Source organism: Capricornis sumatraensis, chromosome 9 (assembly GCF_032405125.1).
Source record: "Capricornis sumatraensis isolate serow.1 chromosome 9, serow.2, whole genome shotgun sequence".
NCBI classification, from domain to species: Eukaryota; Metazoa; Chordata; class Mammalia; order Artiodactyla; family Bovidae; genus Capricornis; species Capricornis sumatraensis.
In genome coordinates, this window is record NC_091077.1 from 80,833,066 (window position 1) to 80,853,719 (window position 20,654).

The 20,654-nt window shown below is 34.5% G+C and overlaps 1 protein-coding gene across 22 annotated transcripts in view; it reads right to left on the reverse strand.

Moving 5' to 3' along the window:
• Window positions 1-20,654, reverse strand: part of SSBP2 (single stranded DNA binding protein 2) — a 305,690-nt gene that overhangs the window by 34,841 nt on the left and 250,195 nt on the right. For 14 of the 22 annotated variants that reach the window (XM_068980373.1, XM_068980366.1, XM_068980367.1 and 11 more), the window contains 3 exons: window positions 19,913-19,983; window positions 12,423-12,490; window positions 6,895-6,943 (listed from right to left, as the gene is read on the reverse strand). In XM_068980373.1, coding sequence (XP_068836474.1) covers window positions 6,895-6,943; window positions 12,423-12,490; window positions 19,913-19,983 — 188 coding nt within the window. Of the gene's footprint in view, window positions 1-6,894; window positions 6,944-12,422; window positions 12,515-19,912; window positions 19,984-20,654 lie in introns of all 22 variants that reach the window. The other 8 variants (XM_068980365.1, XM_068980358.1, XM_068980356.1 and 5 more) reach the window with 3 other exon arrangements.

Below are 20,654 nucleotides of genomic sequence, written 5' to 3' on the forward strand. Positions count from 1 at the left end.
CATAATTAATCTTTTCCCTCCACCCCTCCCCCATATACTATACAAAATGTCCATTAAGATGAAAACGCAGATGTAGAAGATAAGACCAGAGAGCTAGAAGATCAGAATCACAGAACTACACAAATCTCTTACTTGACAGATAATAAAAATTAAGGCCATATGTTTGTCTGGGTAACTAGACAGAAAATTCAAGAGATGTGACGACAATCCAAAAATCCTGAAATATTTACGACTGGTGCCATGGTAGATGAATAGCAGAATACCTAGAGGTTCTCTTTGGCTTCATTAAAAAAAAAATGATTAGCTAAGTAGCTTAACATTTTAGCTAGGGAGTTTTCATCAACTGTGAAATTCAAAACTACCTTGTATGCATTGAAATTCTGTTCACTAGAAACCAGGGAGGGGAACATTCTCTGCGTTACTGTAAAGCTGAAAGTGTTCTTTTATTTTTTAGTGCTCTTTAAAAAAACATGAGCATCTTATTTTTAATAGGGCAAAGCTCCTATCTGGAGTAAGATATTTGTATTTCTCTTAGGCTTAATCACTCTAGTAGAGCCTCATTTTTCCTTATAGGAGTTTTCTCTGTCTCCTGTCAAGTCAGTGAGTTGATGAATACAATGCTGTACTGATCATCTGTTGTTTCTGCTCAGCCCCTCTTCTGCCAATTGTTCCTTGCATTTTCTTTGAACCATATCTCCCTTATTTTTCCATGTGGTTCAGGTGGGCCTTAGGGGGTTGAGTGCATGACCCAGGCCTGGTGGATAGAGCATTGCACCCCTGGGTCATAACTGGTTCATGAATAAGCTTATGTATCCAAGCTAAGCAAATCTACTTCAGTTAGTTACTTCCAGTACCTGTGCTTAACTGATGAGAGTTGTGCTCTTTTGTGCTTAACAGGGAGCTGTGAGGATACAAATGTGGAGCTTCACACAGCCTTCTTGCCAGACTCTTGGAACAAGGGTAAGTGATGAATAGGGACAGGGTCCTGATGGTGTTATTTGAACCCCTGGAGCCAAATGTGTTCCCCAGCAAACTTACATCTGGACTTTTCAGATACATGACCCAGTAGTAGTCTTTTTCAGTGTGAGCCTAGTTAGGCTGGTACATATAATAAAAAGTATCTCTTGACAAATCTAATTCAGGTATTTTTTATAAAAGTGCTTTCTGCTTTATGATTAAAACCTGTTTTACAGTTCAGCTTAAATGTACAGTTCTTTGTGAAAAACAGAAAAAATAAAAAGGTTGGCAGACTTGTAAGTTTCCAAGTAAGAATTAGAGGCCAATACTGTTATACTCAGCTAATGGAAGTTAAAAGTAAAAATCATATTCTTATCTGAATTAAAATATAAATTAAAAAAATAATTTTATTTAGTTTGGGCTGCACTGAGTCTTTGCTGCTGAGTGCAAGCTTTCCCTAGCTTTGGTGAGCGGGGGCTACTCTTCATTGCGGAGTGTGGACTTCTCACTGTGGTGATTTGTCTTGTTGAGGAGGACACAGACTCTGGGGGTTGGGGTTTAGCAGTTGTAGCACATGGGCTCAGAAGTTGTGGCTCTCAGGTTCTAGTTTCAGGATCAGCAGTTGGTGCAGGGGTTTGGTTGCTCCTCGGTATATGGAATCTTTCTGGACCAGGGACTGAACCCATGTCCCCTGAGTTGGCTGGCAGATTCTTATCCACTGTGCCACCAGGTAAGCCTCATAATGTTACTCCTGCTGCCATGTAAAGGGGTGCCAAAAGATTTTTGTTTGAAACATATGTGACAAAACTATGTAAAGATACAGATTACACAGATAAATAAATTTATTGTGGATAATGGTAGGCAGACTTCTTACTTTCAGAGAAGTGAATAATAAACATGGAAAACAGAAAGTCTAGAATGAACTCTGTTGTGTTGAATCACAGTTGAAGCACCAGTGTGCACTCATGGACGTTGCTTTTACATTTTATTGGATTTTAGCTGATGTACAGTAGTGTTAGTTTCAAGGGTACCGCAAAGTGATTCAGTTATACATACACATATATTCATTCTTTTACAGATTCTTCTCTCATATAAGTTATCACAGAATACTGAGTAGAGTTTTCTTGGTATATAGCAGGTCCTTGATTATCTATCTTGTATATAGTAGCATGTGTATGTTATTCTCAAGCTCTTGATTTATCCATCCCTTCCACATTCTCCCACTTTGGGAATCATGTTTGTTTTTGATATCTGGGAATCTGTTTCTATTTTGTAAATAAGTTGATTTGTATCATTTAAAAAATCAGATTCCACATATGGATGACATCATATGATATTCCGATTTGTCTGATTTAGCATGATAATCTCTAGATCCATTCATGTTGCCACAAATGGCATTATTTCATTCTTTTTTATGGCTGAGTAATATACCATTGTGAAAGAGTGAGGGCAGGAGAAGGAGGGAACTACAGAGGATGAGATGGGTGGATGGCATCACTGACTCAATGGACATGAGTTTGGGTAAACTCTGGGAGTTGGTGATGGACAGGGAGGCCTGGCGTGCTGCAGTCCATGGGGTCATAAAAGAGTCAGACACGACTGAGTGACTGAACTGAATATACCATTTATACACAGCACATCGTCTTTATTCATTATGGACACTTAAGTTGCTTCCACATCTCGGCTAATTTGTAAACAGAGCTGTAGCGTGTACTCCTGGTTTTAATATGGATAGATACAGAAAGATACAGATATGTGTGGCTGTGTGTGTGTGTGTGTGTGTGTGTGTGTGTGTGTGTGTGTGTGTGTGTATCTGTTGGTTGAGATGGCTAGAAGCTAGGTCACACCAATGGCTTCTAAATACTACTCTCCACTAAAAGGAACCAAGGACCCTTATATAAATGGCTGTTATCAGGGTTAAGGCTGGGAAAATATGAGCTTCAAAATGCTCAAAGTGTAACAGGGATATGTCAAAAGGACAAATGACCCAACTTGAAGGGGTTCTAACTGGACAAATCTGACATGATTTTATTTAAAAAACAAAACCCTTTGGACAGAGTAGAATCCACAAGTACATCAGATATACACAAATGACTGGAGAAGAAAGAAAAACTCATCTAGGAAAGAGTCAAGTAATAAGTAGAGAAGGAAAGACAGAATTAGAAAATAGCCATTTGGCAACCAACATAGTGAAATAATTCAGGAGAGAATTATCAATGGATACAAAAAGCAGCAGATTAATATATGATCTTTATGGCAGTGTCAAAGTATGTCTCACAAGCAGAGAATTACAAAGGGAAAAACAATAATTTAACAGTGGAGAAACATAACAAGCACCACCTTAACTAAGTGACTGAAGTTAATAAAAGTAACACAAATAATAGATAATTACCATCACACACCTCCTGAAATGATGCACTGAGAAAAACACAAAATTATTTCTGGGGATTCCTGACAAATATATATAACCTGAATCTAATTGTGAGGAAACATCCACCAAGACCAAATTATGGGACACTGCACAAAATAACTGGCTTGTGGTCAACAAAACTCCAGGGTTAAAAAAGACAAAGGAACTGTTCCAGGTTAAAGGAGACAAAGGGACTTGACAAATGAATGTAAGAAGTGAATGGGGATTTTCTTTTGTTACAAAAGGCATCGTAGGGACAACTGGTGAAATCAAAATAAGGTGTGCAGATCAGAAAACAGATTACATCAATATTAATTTTAAAGGGTTGATCCTTCTACTGTGAAAGATAGTCTCTTTGTTTTTAGGAAACAAAGTTCTTAAAAGAAAAAAAAAAGTATATAAAACATATTTGGAAACAGTAGAAACAAAGCAACCAACCTTTAGCAGGCTACCCTGAGGAGCCCTGGGCATACTGTACTGACACAAAATGAAAACTATTTGTTTTAGATACAAAACAAACTATTTATTTTAAATACAAAAAGTCCAAAGAACTTGGAACTCAAAATAACACAGGTAAATTGTCACTATAGTATAATCAATGGTATGCAGGGGAAAAAAAATCCCTCTTGAATACTTTTGCTTTGTTTCACGTAAGCCTTATGTTTTTGCTAGAAAGTCATCAGTTGCCTATGATTTTTTCTTCTCATAAACAACCATATATTTTGGAGGAATGCTTTTCCTTTCAGTGCTCAGGATGATGATTCCTTTCTCTTTGTGAAGAGAAAACGATAGGTGTTCTCACAACTTTTCCCTATCCCATCAAATTCTTTGAGGGTAGGAATACACATATGTGGTATACATTAATCACATTAGCAGGGATTGCTTTCAACTTGATTATGGGCCTACATGCGTGCTAGCCCAATGCCCATTTTGGAGGGGTTGTTGGACAGTGGTTTAATATGCACAGCTCCTTCTCTTAACTTCTAGTGTTTCTCAGGACCTAAAATAAGGTAGAGCTGCTGACCTGATATGGTGAATTCTTCTATCCACACTGCTTGGCTCTGTGAAATCCTGAAGAGTGTTTTTGGTATTGTAAGTCCCCTAAATATGAATGAGTTCTGTTCCGTGAGTGCATTTGTAAGTCCAATTAAGTTAGCCTAGGTACCCAAACTGACATAATTGGCTATATAGTATTGTACTGTAAGAGGTTTGTAATACTTTTCATACAAATAATACATTAAAAAAACAAACACAAAATAAACATTTTTAATCTTACACTATCATACCTTGAAAAGTACAGTAGTATAGTACAACAGCTGGCCCTTCTTAACAGTACCACCTGTATCACCGCTGCTTTTATGCCAGCTTCTAGACATCCTGGACTTGAAATAAAGACACTGTATGGCTGTACTCTACACAGCACTGTAAAGTACACAAAGCACAACTGTTTGTGGAGGATGCAAGCAGGTGACAATATACACCAGACACGTGAACTGACTTACATGATTGGACACGTGAACATATGTTCATATCTTTGAAAGTTTGAAACTTGAAGGTTCATATGTCAGGGGCTCACTGTACTTTAAAAATCAAAAGAAAGAACAACACTTTCCTCATCTCTGCCTCTATCTAATACTCTTTACTCGGATGATGCTAGGTACAATGTACCACCTTCAGTTATCAGTCCTTCCTTGGTGGCTTTTAGAGGATAGCGTCTCCAGTTAAGAGTACAGAAGGAGGTGCTGGGGGAGGTGGGCAGTGGTGGGTGTGAGCTCACTCCCACCTTGCCGTGTAGGCAGTGTAGGGATGGCTGGCTAAGCAGGCACTGAGGAAGGAGAGAGGTCTTTTTGCTTTTAGGTAGGAAAGCTTACTAGTGGAGATGGGTCATCGATTGTGCTTTTTAATCCTGTTTCACCAGATGTGCAGATAACAGAAATATGTTCCAGATTCTGACAACAGGAAGACTGGCAGAATTCCTACCGTTATTAAAAAATCGTTTTCCTGCACCTTTGGGTATATTTTAACGGGAAGTTCAAAGAAAGCATCTGAGCTGCTAGTTAGATGCCATTTTAAAGGGAAGTCTTAAAGTTTGAAAGGCACACAGAGCAAAAAGGAAATAGAAATGTGAAGTATTCAAAAGCATATACGCAAATGAAAAACTGGAGTGAAGATAGTCATATATAACATAACCAGGTAAAAGAGTATCTTATAAGATCTGCTGAAATAGTGCACTGAAGACCCAAACAGAAGCAACATCATCATTCTCTCCACCACAAGCAATTTTATTTAATTATCAAACGTCATAGCTATTGAATCTAAGAGATAGGCAAGTAATACAGATTAAACATTTTCTCTAAAAATATGACAGTTACTTAATTGAGAAGTAAGTGATTTCTACTTTAGAACAGCAATAGATTCAGGATGATTCTGTCTACACCATCCACCAGGGAAACCCAAGGATACTAGGGTGGGTAGCCTATACCTTCTCCAGCAGATCTTGCACACGCAGGAATTGAACTGGAGTCTCCTGCATTGCAGGTGGATTCTTTACCAGCTGAGCTACATGGGAAGTCCATACCATCCACACTTCACATTAAATTTTCTTGAAATTTAAATTAATGTTAAACATTGGATCAGTTTCATGTTTGCTGAGAATTAAGGCCACTGCTAGTCAATGTAGGTACCTCTGCATATAAGCAAAAGGCAACCCCTCTGGGTAAATACTCCACAGACTTCACGACTGGAAACCAGCTCTTTCAGTCTCCTACTGACTCTGACTCAGGCATCTTTGTGCAGTGCACATACCACACAGATGCACAGAGCAGAACTCTCTCACATATTGAACCCAAGGTTTCAAAAGTCAAGAAAGCTATTTCCTGGGTCAGTAAATTTAAAGTATTATTTTTAAGACTGAAAGCTTAAATTTTAACCTGTGCCTATATTTGTGACATTATTAAGAAATGTATTTATGCAGTCAAATCACAGCCACAAAATGTGTAAGGAAAATTCCCATGATGCCAGATACATAGATACCATAGATACAAGCATAAGGACGGCAGTTGAGTCCACAGACACAGGCAAAGGTATACTTGCTTCCTGGAGCAGCAAGAGAGCAAGCCTAGGTACAACTAGAACAGCAAATAGAATCATAATACCTGGTAACAATTGGTTTTATTTGGCAATTTAGTGATTATTATGGTTATTTTAGAAGGTGAATTCATTATATGACAAATTTTATGATAAATGTAGGCTACTGCAGCATTCTTTTTGCAATAAATCACGCTATTCCTCTATTTTTGAATGTCCGTTAATCTACATAGAATGCATCTTTACCTTACATCCTGAAGTGAAACAAATCACATAATTTCAAAGATTATACATATTTTTCTAAGAATATATAAAAACACTTTTGAATTATTACTTAAAAAAGGTTAATATAACCAATTGTGGGGCTTTGAAAAGGAACAGATTTTTGTTGTTAAATGTTACAAAGCACAAAGAAAGTGAAAAAATATATATATACTCACTGAATTGGCATTTGTTGGGTTTGGCCAAGGTCTACCACCACCTGGGCCCCTACAAGACAATATGATAAACGAAATTTTAACTCATGCTCTGAATGTTTCACAATAAGCAACAACATCATAAAATACTAACATTTCTAATTCAGTTACCATGCTGTTCTAGTTCAGCACTGCAATTACTCTTTATATTCTCACAGCTTTTTTAATTACTGAAATCCAAAAGCCTTATCATTCCCCAAACAGCTTTCTTTCCAAATCAAACTACTTTTACTAAGCCTAGTTTTAGGTTCAGTTATTATAATAACCACTAAAAGTGGTAATCACCTATAGCACTAAATATATATAAATATATTGAATCATTGTAAGATTCTGCTTTTGGAGTAAAAATCACTAATTATGAGATAAATACAAACTATAATTGTGACATCAATATAAGTCCTCTCTGTATCATTCAAAGTGAAATTGTAAAATACTATTATATATAAAATTATTGCTTGTATTAAGCTACAAATAAGGTATATAAAAGTTCCCTCCTCTTCAAAAAATTTGCGTAGAATATCACATTACTTTATACATCTATATGTCAATCTGTCTTTCAGTGCTGACAATTTAGTTACTATTAAACAAGAGGATCACATTTCTTGTTTTCATAATTGTAGTTCAAGACAGTGGTCAGAGTAAATCTTGGGGGGGAAAAAAACAGGAGGTAATCTATGCCAATGTATGTCAATACACTGCTTCATGTAAGGGTGGAGAAGCATGCTCCCTATTCTATAGCTTAAAAGACACAATGATTTTAAGACAAAATTAATGCCTAGTTAAGTTAAAAAGTTCTCCTGTCCATATGCTTTTAGTATTAACTGCACCTGAATAAATACTGCCTGATGAAAAGGAGACTACTGTTAGCACATCCTCTGTAATTAGGGTCACTCAAAATTCCCTTTCCCTCTAATATCAATGAAAACACTGAGCTTTTTAATTAAAAAAAATAAAGTCCCCTGATTCTTACTCTAGGGACCTTAAACCTAAAATTCTAAATGTTAGATAGAAGTTGTCCAAGTTAGCTGTATTACCCATGTTTGGTTGGAATATTTAGAACTGTTTTGAGTAGTATTTTGGGATTCCCAAGGAATGCAAACAGCAGGGAAGGGCATGAGAAATTGTGTCCTTAGGCTCCATTAGGACGCCCAAGTACAATTTTACCCAATTCTGTTTGAGGAATAGAGGGGGAAATAAGATGCCGGAGTCAAAATATTGGTCAAAATATTATGCACAGCCAGAAGGTGAGGGACACATGTATTGTTTCTGGAAATAATTCCTCTCTCAGATAATGATGATGACTTTACAATTAGTTACTGGAGGACTTTAGAAAGGTGATTTTACATAGAAGATTCAATGTCTTGGGCAGAAACTGAGGTTAAGCATAGGATATATGTTGATCAAGTGAAATATTTGACTTGCTTGATGTTAAATAAAACATAGTGGAGAAATTAGGAAATATTTATCTTACAACAACATAACGATATATTATATATATCCAAATCATGGCCAAATGTTGTTTGCAATGATATGCAGATAATCTCATAATTCTGAAGTATTACGTTTAAAGAAGGCCTGTGTGAATAAGATATATTAAATATAAAATAATTTTTACTTAAAATTTGCTTAATGTTAATATATTAAACTAAATATTAAAATAAACACTTAAATAAAAATTAAATGATTAAGCTAAATTTATTCTAAGAACCATAAAATACCTTTTATGTATTTCAATTGTTTGACAAATACTAATGTCTCAGCTCACCATGTATTTCATAATAAACTGCATTTTATGTAATGGGTTAAGTATTAATTCATTTGGATAAGCTAAATTTCCCCTATCATGACCACTGTGTTAGAAAATATTTTAAGTTTTGCAAATACTATTAAATAAAGTGAGGGTTATAGTAGTGAGTAATTCTATTAGAACAACTTCTTAGTGCAGTAAGTTTTCTCTACTTTTGAGGGCCATCAGTATTATCAATAGAGTAATTTACAAACTATAATGTAGGCATTATTTTGAATGTAAATTTCTACATAAGTACTGTTTGAAGTAGAATCAGTTAATCTCATTTAAAAAGAGAAAAATGAAGCTTAAAAGAATGTTGTTTACTTAGGAAGTTTTCAAGGCTGGTCTTCCTTTGTGTTTTATTTTAACTGATTCTAAGCCAACTCTCCTCTCTTTACATTTGCTACTCATAAATACTACCTAGACCTCAAACCTGATGGACACAGTTGCAGCTTGCTACAATTTGCTTGTCCCAAATTACAATTCCTCTGCTATTCCCAAATAAACTCATCTTTTTAAGCTCTCAAAAAAAAGTCTAATTTTGGTAGGGTGTATGGATATGATGAAATGAAGGCAATCATGACTACCAAAGAGAAAAAATATCTTTTCTTCTATAATTCAGTCATTTTATTTCAAGATAATAATTATGTAAACCTTATAATTCTATAGGGTATGATCTAGAACCTAAAGGGTCTAGATCCCTTGAAATTATTTGTCCTTTTAGTTCCTATAAAATACCAAGGGACACAAAGTTGAATTAGAAATGTTTTAAAATGCTGAATCTTTTAAAATTCTTTTTAAATTGTAAAAGTGTACTTTATTTAAAAATACAGTTTTCTTTTAAAAATCTATGATACATTTGAAAACATTTACATTGCGGTTACAGTTTGTAAGTTCTACTTTGTTACTGAAATTGATATTGAATTTTAATTCTAAATATATACTACTAGTTATAGAAACACTAAAAATAGGCTCTTATTTTAATTTTAGATGACACTACATATTTACCCTGAGTTTAGAGCGTGGAAATATAAAAATCGTACCAAAATAACCATTTTCTTTGGAGATGACCAATATGTTTTTTTAACAACAAAATAATCAAAATTTTGTTCCAAATGGTTTGGTTTCAGTAAGTGAGAAAGCTTCAGTTAGAATATGGTATTTATTTACTTTCATGACCAGGGCTGGGTATTTTTTTACTATCATTATATTTTGGTATCAAATAATGAAAAGTGACAAACTAAAGAAACCTCATCCAGATATGATCCTCTGGTAGATCCCTCCTGATCCCAACACAAATATCTAGACTATTAAAAAATGTAGCCCAAGGTGGTGCCTGTTGTTCAGTTGCTAAGTCATGCCCAGCTCTTTTGCCACCCCCCAGACTGTAGCCCGCCTGAATGCTCTGTCCTTGGGATTTCCCAGGGAAGAATACTGGAGTGGGTTGTTATTTCTTTCTCCAGGGGATCTTCTTGACCCAGGGATTGAACCTGCATCTTCTGCACTGGCAGGAGGCTTCTTTACCACTGAGCCAGCAGGGAAGCCCTAGCCTAAGTAACACTAATTCTAATGCTCTTTCCTTTAATTTTTAATTTATCCAACAAGTAAAATGACATAAAGAAAGTCATAATTTCAGTCAGAAATACTTACTTGCCATTAAACAGTAAGATTTAATTTTTGTAATGATAAATTATGGAGTGAATTTCAATAAAATTTATTGAGTACAGTAGAGACAATAATATGGCTTATTTATGTCTCTTTAAATTCACTTTTGTTTTATTGGGGCCAAAATCAATAAAACAATGAGTCTGTCTGGTTGGATCGTCCATATTTCAGAACTTTCTCTGTTAGAGGGAAATATTTATGATGTCATTGTCCTTAAAGGAATCCTAATTTATAGAAAACTTAAAATTATATGACCCCAAGTAACAGTCAGCAGTAATTAATGGAGTGTGAATCTGTAAAGCTTAAAATTTCTTTAAAAGCCAGAAATTATACAAACAGTAACATAATATGTAATTAAAAAATATTTTAAAATATCTAGATATATTAAAATGAGAAACCCAAACACTGACAGAAATAATCATTTGAAATTTTCAGCCATACTTTTAGTCTTCATAGTCTATGGAATTAAATATACCCATGAGTATCTGTTTAAATGTATGTGAGAAAGAAATTAGACAATTTTAAGCAGTTATCTGATTTCCAGTGGTCACATGAAAATGACTTTTCTTATACTAGCAAAACCAAGTTGATCTAAAGTCGACCACATCACTAATTATCATGATGAGTAATATACCAAATGATATTAGATACATTCTTAATATTTAATGAGAATTCAGGGTTGATCACAGCATTCAAAATGTATACTCCTTAACATATATACATAGAATTCAAATTATCCTTTAAAAGCTATTTCATTTTAAAGTCAGAATCTTAGGTAGGTAAATTTTATATATATCTAAATCCTATTATTGAGAGTTTCAACTTTTGATATAAGCACAAAATATCACTCCTTTTCATAGCAATCATTAATAAGGCTAAACCTTTGAGGAATTTAAGAAAAGACTTCATGTCTATCCATTTTTACTTTAAAAGTAAAAAGATGGGATAGGAAAATTTGACCTACTTTTTTCCCCCTTGTTCTGTCAGTTTTGAGCCTGGTTGGTATCCACCTATTAACCTATTTTCTATTTTAGGCAAAACTGCTTTCCATGAAAATGGTTCCAGAAACTTAAACAAATCCCTATGGACATCAAACAAAGCTTACCTCAGTATATTTTCAATGCCATTAAAGGATGGCAGAGTCATTTAGTTTGATAGATAAGTAACCAAAACATGGACAAATGGGGAATGTGGAAATAGATGAGACTACCCAAGCCATATACAGAGCTCTTTCATTATTTCTCATAAATTTTATTTAGGCTACATCATGGAACTGACCTAATGAATTAATGAAGGCCATTAACAAGCTCTGGGTGTATATGGAACTTTGAGGGCAAGTAAGATAATGAAAAAGAAAATTCCTTAACAAATTGGATTCTATTGACTGACAGAAGCAACTGCTCTCTTTGGTTTTGAAAGGCCTTTATAGTAAAAAACAAAAACAAAAAAAGTCTATTAGTTTACTCCCTATCTAAGTATATTTTGAATTTTCAAAAGAAATTATACTATGGAAAGTTCTTTAATAAAGAAGAAACTACTAGAAACTTCTTCCTGGGTTAACAGTGGTCCCAACAAAGCAAATATACATATATCTTTAGGAAGGACATATATAGGTATATATATTTCTTAAAGTTTAAAACTCATAGGAATCATGCTATATCTGTTACAAGGAACACTATTCAATTGTCTACTTCTGGAGAGTTAAGTCATGGTCCTAGTGTCATCTCTTTATATTTTTGTATGGACTGCATGAATACTATGAGCTTATTTACAAGAGATTCATTTTTATGATAAATAGAACATGAAAATCAGGCTAGAAGTTGGCTTTGAAATGGAAAAAAAGGTTGCAAAGGAAGGCAGAAAAACAGAGAATATGTTGTGAAAACGAAGCAAACACTACAGTTCACGTTTAGTTCATTTATACTGTCGTTTCATTTTACATTACAAAGAAATTTAGCTTAAATTGTGTTACAAATTGGTGTGACTTTAGAAGACAGATAATAGAACACTTTACAGGACAATATAGCATTTTGCTTACATGTTCATTCCAGGCATTCCGGGGCCACCTAAAGCATTCAGTGGGGGTCTCATTGCACCTCCATAGTTCTGTAATGATAACCAAGGGTCAGACTACCACAAAACAAAAAAACAAAACCAAAGAGGAGGGGGGAAAGAAAGGAGAGCAGGTTAATGATTTCCCTACATAACTCCTGGTTGGATAAGGCCTGTGCAATTCATTCTCTGAAGGGTCCACTCTTGTATTTTTGCTTCTATTTAGCAGTTACATTGGTTTGTGTCTTTTAAAAACTACATGAATATGTATGATCATTGGAGCATGTTAAATGATTAAGGTATAGTTACAATTGTAATATTCAATTATCTTAATTTCTTGATATCTGTACAACAGTGAACTTTTTCAAGCAAGACATTTCATAAACCCCAAACTCTGTTTTTAAAGAAAAGACTAAGTCAACATGTTTGAAATTGTCAGAATCAGAACAATTATGTAGTCTAAAAACAAACAGGTGAATCTAATATAAGCAAATTGAATGCAAACTTCTGTCTGCAAAATAATATATTCCAGAAACAAATGTACTAGTATACAAATCCACAAAAATATACGAACACTAAAGTATACTTAAAATATGCACATGTGAGTTATGACTTGACAGACTTCTGTCAATATTTGAATGTTATGTGCGTTCAAAAAATAAAAACACTTAATGTATATATCAGATTAATTTCCATAAGGGCTAAAGATTTTTAATCTGATCATATTAATATATTTTGAACTATCAACTAGTATACTTCATGCTTGGCTTTCTGACATTACTATTCCTCAACTTTTCTGACCATTCTTCAGCTTCCTTTGCTGATTCCTTTTATTTGGCCAACTCTTTAAATATTTTTTTTTTCTCCAAGTTCTAGCCACAGCATCCTTATAAAGAAATATGCATTTATGGGTAAACTTATCCACTACCACTAGTTCAACAATTATTCCTATGTTAGGAATCTCAAATCTACTTTGTCACGATGTCTCCCCTAAGCTCTTAGACAACTCACATGTTGAACTTCATACTGGTTGTTTCTATCTGGATACCATTTCACACTCAACATACCTAAATGTCACCTCCATTTTATCTTCTCACAGCTGCGTTCTTTATTTTGCCTTCCTCAGTCAGTTCTGTGGCATCACCTTCTATAAGTAGTCTAGGCTAAGAACCTCTGGGAGCTCCTTGATGATTCTTCCTTTTATTTCAATTTCCGTATCCGAGTTACCAAGGTCTATTGATTCTACCTGTGAAATAGCTCTTGAAACACTGCTCCCTTTGTATCACTCATCTTTGTCATTTACTGACACTTCTGTCCTCTCTTAGTTGGTCTCTCTGACTAAGCCTCTCCCCCTCCCAGTCTATCCTCCATACTGCCTCCAGAACTGTGCTTCTTAAACTCAGTCCTCTTGTTGTCGCTTAAAAGCCACGATGACCCACCCTGTCTATCAAATGAAGTCTATCCTTCAGCATGGCCCCATGATGTTATTCACAGACCAGGCTTAGCTGCCCTCATTTCCTATCATATTTACTTTCTTCCCTTACCCCCACCTCTACCCTTCAGATTTCTGAATTTCTTGTGGTTTAGAAACATGCAGTGGATTTTTACACTCATGATAACTCATCTGCTATGGCCTTCTGTGTAGTAGATGCTAAGATGACAAGGAACTATTCAATGAGAGGAGGTCTGTTAACTCCAGGGAGTAAGCCAGTTTGTAAATAAACCTACCTAGTTACATGTTGTTCTCATTATTAAGAAATCGTATTTAAATGTCTCAAATGAGGTGCTATGGAATAGGAGAATGGTATCTATCCATAGCAGAGAGAGCTATTTCTCTTAACCTCTGGATCATACACGGGGATGGCAGCAGCAGTACTAGCAAGGAGTCTCTGAGAAGAAAATTCGAGTCTGGGAACAAAATTTAATTGATAGACTATAACAGAAATTCTCAAACTGCCCCTCATTTTTGATCCTAGAAGGTCTGTGTTTTATTTTATCAAGGGATACATTTACTTTGCTCATAGCTCTGGACATAGATAGTGGTTTGGAAATCTGTTTCCCCTACCCCATTTCCTCTGCTCCCCTTTCTATACGTGTGTTAACTGGTAAGATTCACCCAATGATCCATTCAACCTTAACTTTCCTATCTACAAAGTGATAATATCATCTCTCTTACAAGCTTATTGGAGGAAAAATGAAATCATACAAAACACCTATTACAGTGCTTGATGCATTAAAGGCAAGATACCTGGTGCGCAAAAACTGTAGTTGCTAACTCTTACACTGTTGATAAGGGACCAACTTAAATGAGTCTTCTCATTTTCCCTTGGGCCCTCAATCCTAACAAAATTACATGCTTTTGACGTAGTGACTCCCTGCCAGAGAATGCATATTTATTTTTTTGACTTTTTTCCTACTGTTTAATAGTTTTTCTTTATGTATCTGCATCTCATGCTAAACAATAAGTACCTGAGGTAGAATCTGTTCTACTTATCTGTGTAGGTCCAATGCTCATGTATCACAGTTCATAAGTGTTACAGGATATCCATAAGAAATTATCCAATACGTATTTTGAGAAACTTATAATATTTTCATTTTGCAAATAATCTGAAGCAAACAGAAAACAGGAAGATAAGAAAGAATAACAACAGGCTTTCTAATGGGTAACAAAGGCAGAATGGGAAGAGCTCATTTGGAATCACTGAATTTGAAGCTGATGGCAGCTATACAATTCCATCTGGTTTAATCTCTCTCCCAATGCAATGGTCCTGACAAAGGACTGTTCAGACTGTGCTTGGAAAGTTTACAAAGAGTGTTTCTGTGATTGGGCAGTTAAATTTCTAGAAAGTTACTATACTGAACTAAATTCCACTTCCTATCTTAGATGTGAAAATACAGAATTAGTTTGCTTCCTCTTAACATCTTATCATTTCTTCACCATAAGTATTTGACTTGGAAGTCATGATATGTTCCTATTTGCATATAACTCACTTTCCCTCCAGATTTCTAAAGGAACTAGAACTAGTTGGAGAGTCTTGAAGTTTTCGGTTAATCATATGTATCTGCTGAGCCTAAGAACACAGACAAGCTAACAATGTATTATTACAAGAGCCACACAGAAAAATGACTTCAAGTCTGATATTAGGGAAGACATTTTTCTTGATTGAATAAGTAATTCTGCTTTTCTATTGAAATGATACTGGTATCAGTCCAAAAATCATGTATTACCACTGATTTTTGATTTAAAATAAATTAAGGGGTGGTAGAAATATACCAGGATTTGGAGCAAAGTTTTATTTCTTCCTCCATGCAGTAGGTTTTAATCATATATTTACTATATTCTAGGTGTGCATTTTGCCTCCAGCTGCATTAAGAATCAGATTATATAATATTTCTTTTAGGAATTCAATTATTTCAATAGATAACTATTGTCCCTCTTCACCACATTGGTATTAAGCTGAAAAACCTGGAAATAATATCTGTGATACAAAGGAAATATGTATTTTGTTTGTGCATAAAACTAGAAACAATATTCCAGAGATGCTTCTATAATTCAGCTATAAAAAAGCAGAAGCATCCTGTTCTTGGGTAGTATCTGTATTATTAAATATCTGTCATGAGAGTCTTTTTTTTTCTCTTTTAAGAAACACAGCTAACTTTTTATTACAGATCTCACAGTTTATAATCCATATATTACATATACCAGGTGTTATAAGTAAATATCTCATAAGAATCCCTCAATTCAAGTGATTTTTCTTCACGTTTAACCTACTGTATCACTCATATGAATATGATTCCTGTTTTCATTTAAGTACATGGTATGTATAAACAATTTCATTTAACCTTTTATACTTAAATACAGTGTTACATAAGTTGTTGCAGGCATTTCTGGTTTCTGAGGTAAATTCATACCAGAACACTTTATTTTCCCCAAATTATAAAGAAATAGATAGCAGGGATATTAATCCAAATGGAGGAAATAAACTACTCTCTTTGGGTTTGAAAATGCAAAGAAAGAATTCATGCTTATATGATAAACTGAGTAAAACTCTTCAGGAAGAGATTACTCACCAGAAATGTTTTCTTACTTTCTGTTGTAATTTACTCATAACACAAAACACATAAATTTTTGGCTCAACATTTTAAAATATAAATGCTTTCTTACTTCTGCATTTTCAAATGAGATCTAAGTATTCCTATGTTCAATAGCTTAGGTAAGCATCAGTATATCTTTCAAATACTGAAAAACTTACTCAAATCAGACTCTAAAACTGTTGAAAATATTGGTCTGGAATGACAAAAATTCAAAGAGCAGCTAGCCAAAAAGTAAGTGACCTGAATGAAGAATAACTAAATTACAGACATCAACTTTTGACATATATTCAAAATGTATCTATTATGAAAATCTTTTGAGAAAAAAAATTTCTTCAAGTTGTATATAGCTTTAAAACTGGTTGGCTTAGTTTATTAAAGACTATGCATCTGGTCCAGTCACTTCATGGCAAGTAGATGGGGACACAGTGGAAACAGTGGCTGACTTTATTTTTCTGGGCTCCAAAATCACTGCAGATGGTGATTGCAGCCATGAAATTAAAAGACACTTACTCCCTGGAAGAAAAGTTATGACCAACCTAGACAGTATATTAAAAAGCAGAGACATTACTTTGCCAACAAAGGTCTGTCTAGTCAAGGCTATGGTTTTTCCAATGGTCATGTACGGATGTGAGAGTTGGACTGTGAAGAAAGCTGAACACTGAAGAATTGATGCTTTTGAACTGTGGTGTTGGAGAAGATTCTTGAGAGTCCCTTGGACTGCAAGGAGATCCAACCAGTCCATCCTAAAGGAGACCAGTCCTGGGTGTTCATTGGAAGGACTGATGTTGAAGCTGAAACTCCAGTACTTTGGCCACCTCATGTGAAGAGCTGACTCATTTGAAAAGACCCTGATGCTGGGAAAGATTGAGGGCAGGAGGAGAAGGGGACAACAGAGGATGAGATGGTTGGATGGCATCACCGACTCGATGGACACGAGTTTGGGTAGGCTCCGGGAGTTAGTGATGGACAGGGAAGCCTGGCATGCTGTGGTTCATGGGGTTGCAAAGAGTCAGACACAACTTAGCAACTGAACTGAAAAGTATATTCAGCCAGTGAACTATTCTACAGATCTTATAAATTCTAATTGCCATTAACAGATTAATGATGGTTGGTCCCATAAATCACCATCCCTAACATGAGCAGAAATAGTAAAAAATAATTTAAATATCTAGATTAGAGTTTTATAAGATCTTAAGAAAATATATAGGAAAGAAATGAGCCTAAATAATTTTTTTTTATTTTGACGATCTCACAAATATTTACATAATAGGTATCTCTGAAAAATTGGTGCTTCATGTTCCAATACAATTTATATAGTTGATCCTTGAACAACATGGGATTGAACTGTGCCAGTCCATTTATAAGTGGATTTCTTTCAGTAAATATATTATTGGAACATTTTTGTGGATTTGCAACAATTTGTAAAAACTTGCAGATGAAACGCATAGTCTAGAAAGAACAAGAAAATTAAGAAAAAGGTATGTCATGAATGCATAAACTATATGTAGACACAAGTCTAGACTCAGGCATAAGGAGAGTGATATTTAATATAAAATGAATGTCATAGTTTTCTTACTGTTTTAAAATTTTGCTTTCGAAGACCTACATTACTCTATAGTATATGCTTCTCTCTCTCTCTCCCCTTAATTAGAGAAACCAAGTTATCAGCCTATCATCACATGTAAGCAGTTAAAAAAAAATTAACAGTATTTAAATACCGTCTTCTGAATATGCCTGTAATACTAGATGCCATGAAAATGTTATAATGATTCATTCATTAGTGTATAGGCTAGGCTATGATGAAGCAAGTGTTGATTATTACACTAGGTCACCATAAAACTATCATAGTGCTGCTGCTTCATATCAATGCATGAACTGTTATACCTGTAAATAAATAGGAATATATTCACCTTTTCTTTTCATTTTTGACATCTAGTGTTTTAAATATATGTAATATCTACAGTGTTTCATATCATTTAAGACTATATATATATATTAGACAAATGCAGGTATCTATATATTTTAAGACAATATTGACATAGATACTGACAGATAATTCATCTTATAAACTAGATGATGTAAACTTATGCTATTGATAAATATAGTGCTATACTGTAATTGTATTTTCTTATAATTTCCTTAATAACATTCCCTTTTCTCTATATTACTTTATTGTAAGGATACAGTATATCATACATATATTTATACAATATGTGTTAATTGTTTATGTTATCAGTAAGGTCTCTGGTTAACAGTAGGCTGTTAGTTAAGTTTCAGGGAGTCAAAAGTTATACATAGGTTTTCAACTGTGCAGTGGTTTGGTGCCCCTAACTCCCTCATTTTCAAGGGTCAACTGTGTATTACTACATGTTGATTAGGAACTCTCAGATATAAGCCACATTTACCTGGGTAAATGTGGTTAGAGTCTTAAAAATCTTTTCTGGGCACACAACAAAATACATAATATTTTTAAAGTAGATACATGAAACAAATTCCTAAAACCATCCCTTTATATATATAGACTGTTCTTGGAGAGAATAAGAAAAGCAAATAATCCTTTTAACCAGTGGTATGATACACTGACCTCTGACCAATGAGGGAGAAATGTACAATTCTGAATTCTGGATTCGTTTCTTTGAAACATAACATTGCAAAATTAATTTCTACCTCAGGCAGTTTTCCCAAGAGAGACAAAGAGAGGTTTTAGCTAAAATAAGTGACAGCCTGGAGCAGCATATACTAAAAAAAAAGTCATCAACAGCTGAATAGGTTCAATCTTGGTGTATCCTCCTGGGAAACTGTGACAGAGAAGGAGGCTAATAACATCTAGTGTATACTACTGTATTATACTTTTTCAGCAAGACCCATTTTAATATTTACTTCTAAATGGTTTTCTATTGTTTTCATACTCGAAATATAGTACTAGATAATGGTCAGTGGCATTCTTTAAAAGACTTACAGAAATATATTTTATGCCACTTGTTCTATTTAATTCAATTAGGTTTTAAATTGTCTTAGTTATCTTTTATAATAATTACTATAATTTTTCATATTTCCCCAATATACAAAAGGGTAACAGTTATCTTTTTTAGTAATAATTACTATAATGGATTTCTACACAATGTATTTTCTAGAATGTACCAAGGGCAAATGTGGTAGCATCTGTTGAAATATGGCTTGATGTTACATCTATTTGGACATGTCATAGACAACATATCCTCAAGAGCTTAAAAACTATGCCATATTAAGTCATATATATATGACTTATATATATATATATATACACACACACACACACATAATAGAAACCAGCAAATAATATAGTTTGTGTAAGATGAAGGCAAAAAACTCAGCCTCTGGCTTTCTGCACTCATTATTTACCTGTGGTCCTAAGGGCACCATTCCTCTTGGAGGAGTCATTCTCTGCATTGGCCCACCCATATTTGGATGACCTAAAAAGAGAAAAAAGTGTGACAATATTAGCAATGTAATGAGCATGGGTGCTAAATCAGAAGCTATAGCCTCCTTTCTGCCTCGTGTTACATCTTAATCACTAAGGGACTGAATTATTGACATCACCTCTACTTGGCTTCCACAGCCAGTCTTCTATCTCTTACACAGGGCTGTCCCTGCCCCCACTCTCCATTACTGTCTTGAAAGTGAAATCTTCCTCTTCTGTGTTGAATTATAATACATCTGTCATAACATTTGCTCCCCTTCTTTTAGAACAGTGAACAGAGCCATACATGTTTGTGGTACCTAAACAGGTCAATGGAAGGACCCAATTACTGGGTTTGTTAAACTATCAAGTAAGTCACTTGCTGCTTAGCATCATCTTTCCTTCTGCTTATCTTTTTGGTGGACAAACCTCTCTATCTGAAAAAGGCAGAGAAAATTACAAGTGATATAGTCACTTTGATTCTCACTTGCTAGAAGTTATATAAAAAGTTTTAGGAGTTAAGCGTTAAAACACATTTTGGATATTTAATTATTCTGTTCCTTGTGTTATCACTGTGCTATCACAAATAATTAAGTTAGCAAAAAATATAATGACTTGGCCATGTTACCAAGTAAAAATGCAACTGATATAATTATGAAAGATCTATACAAATAATACCTTCCC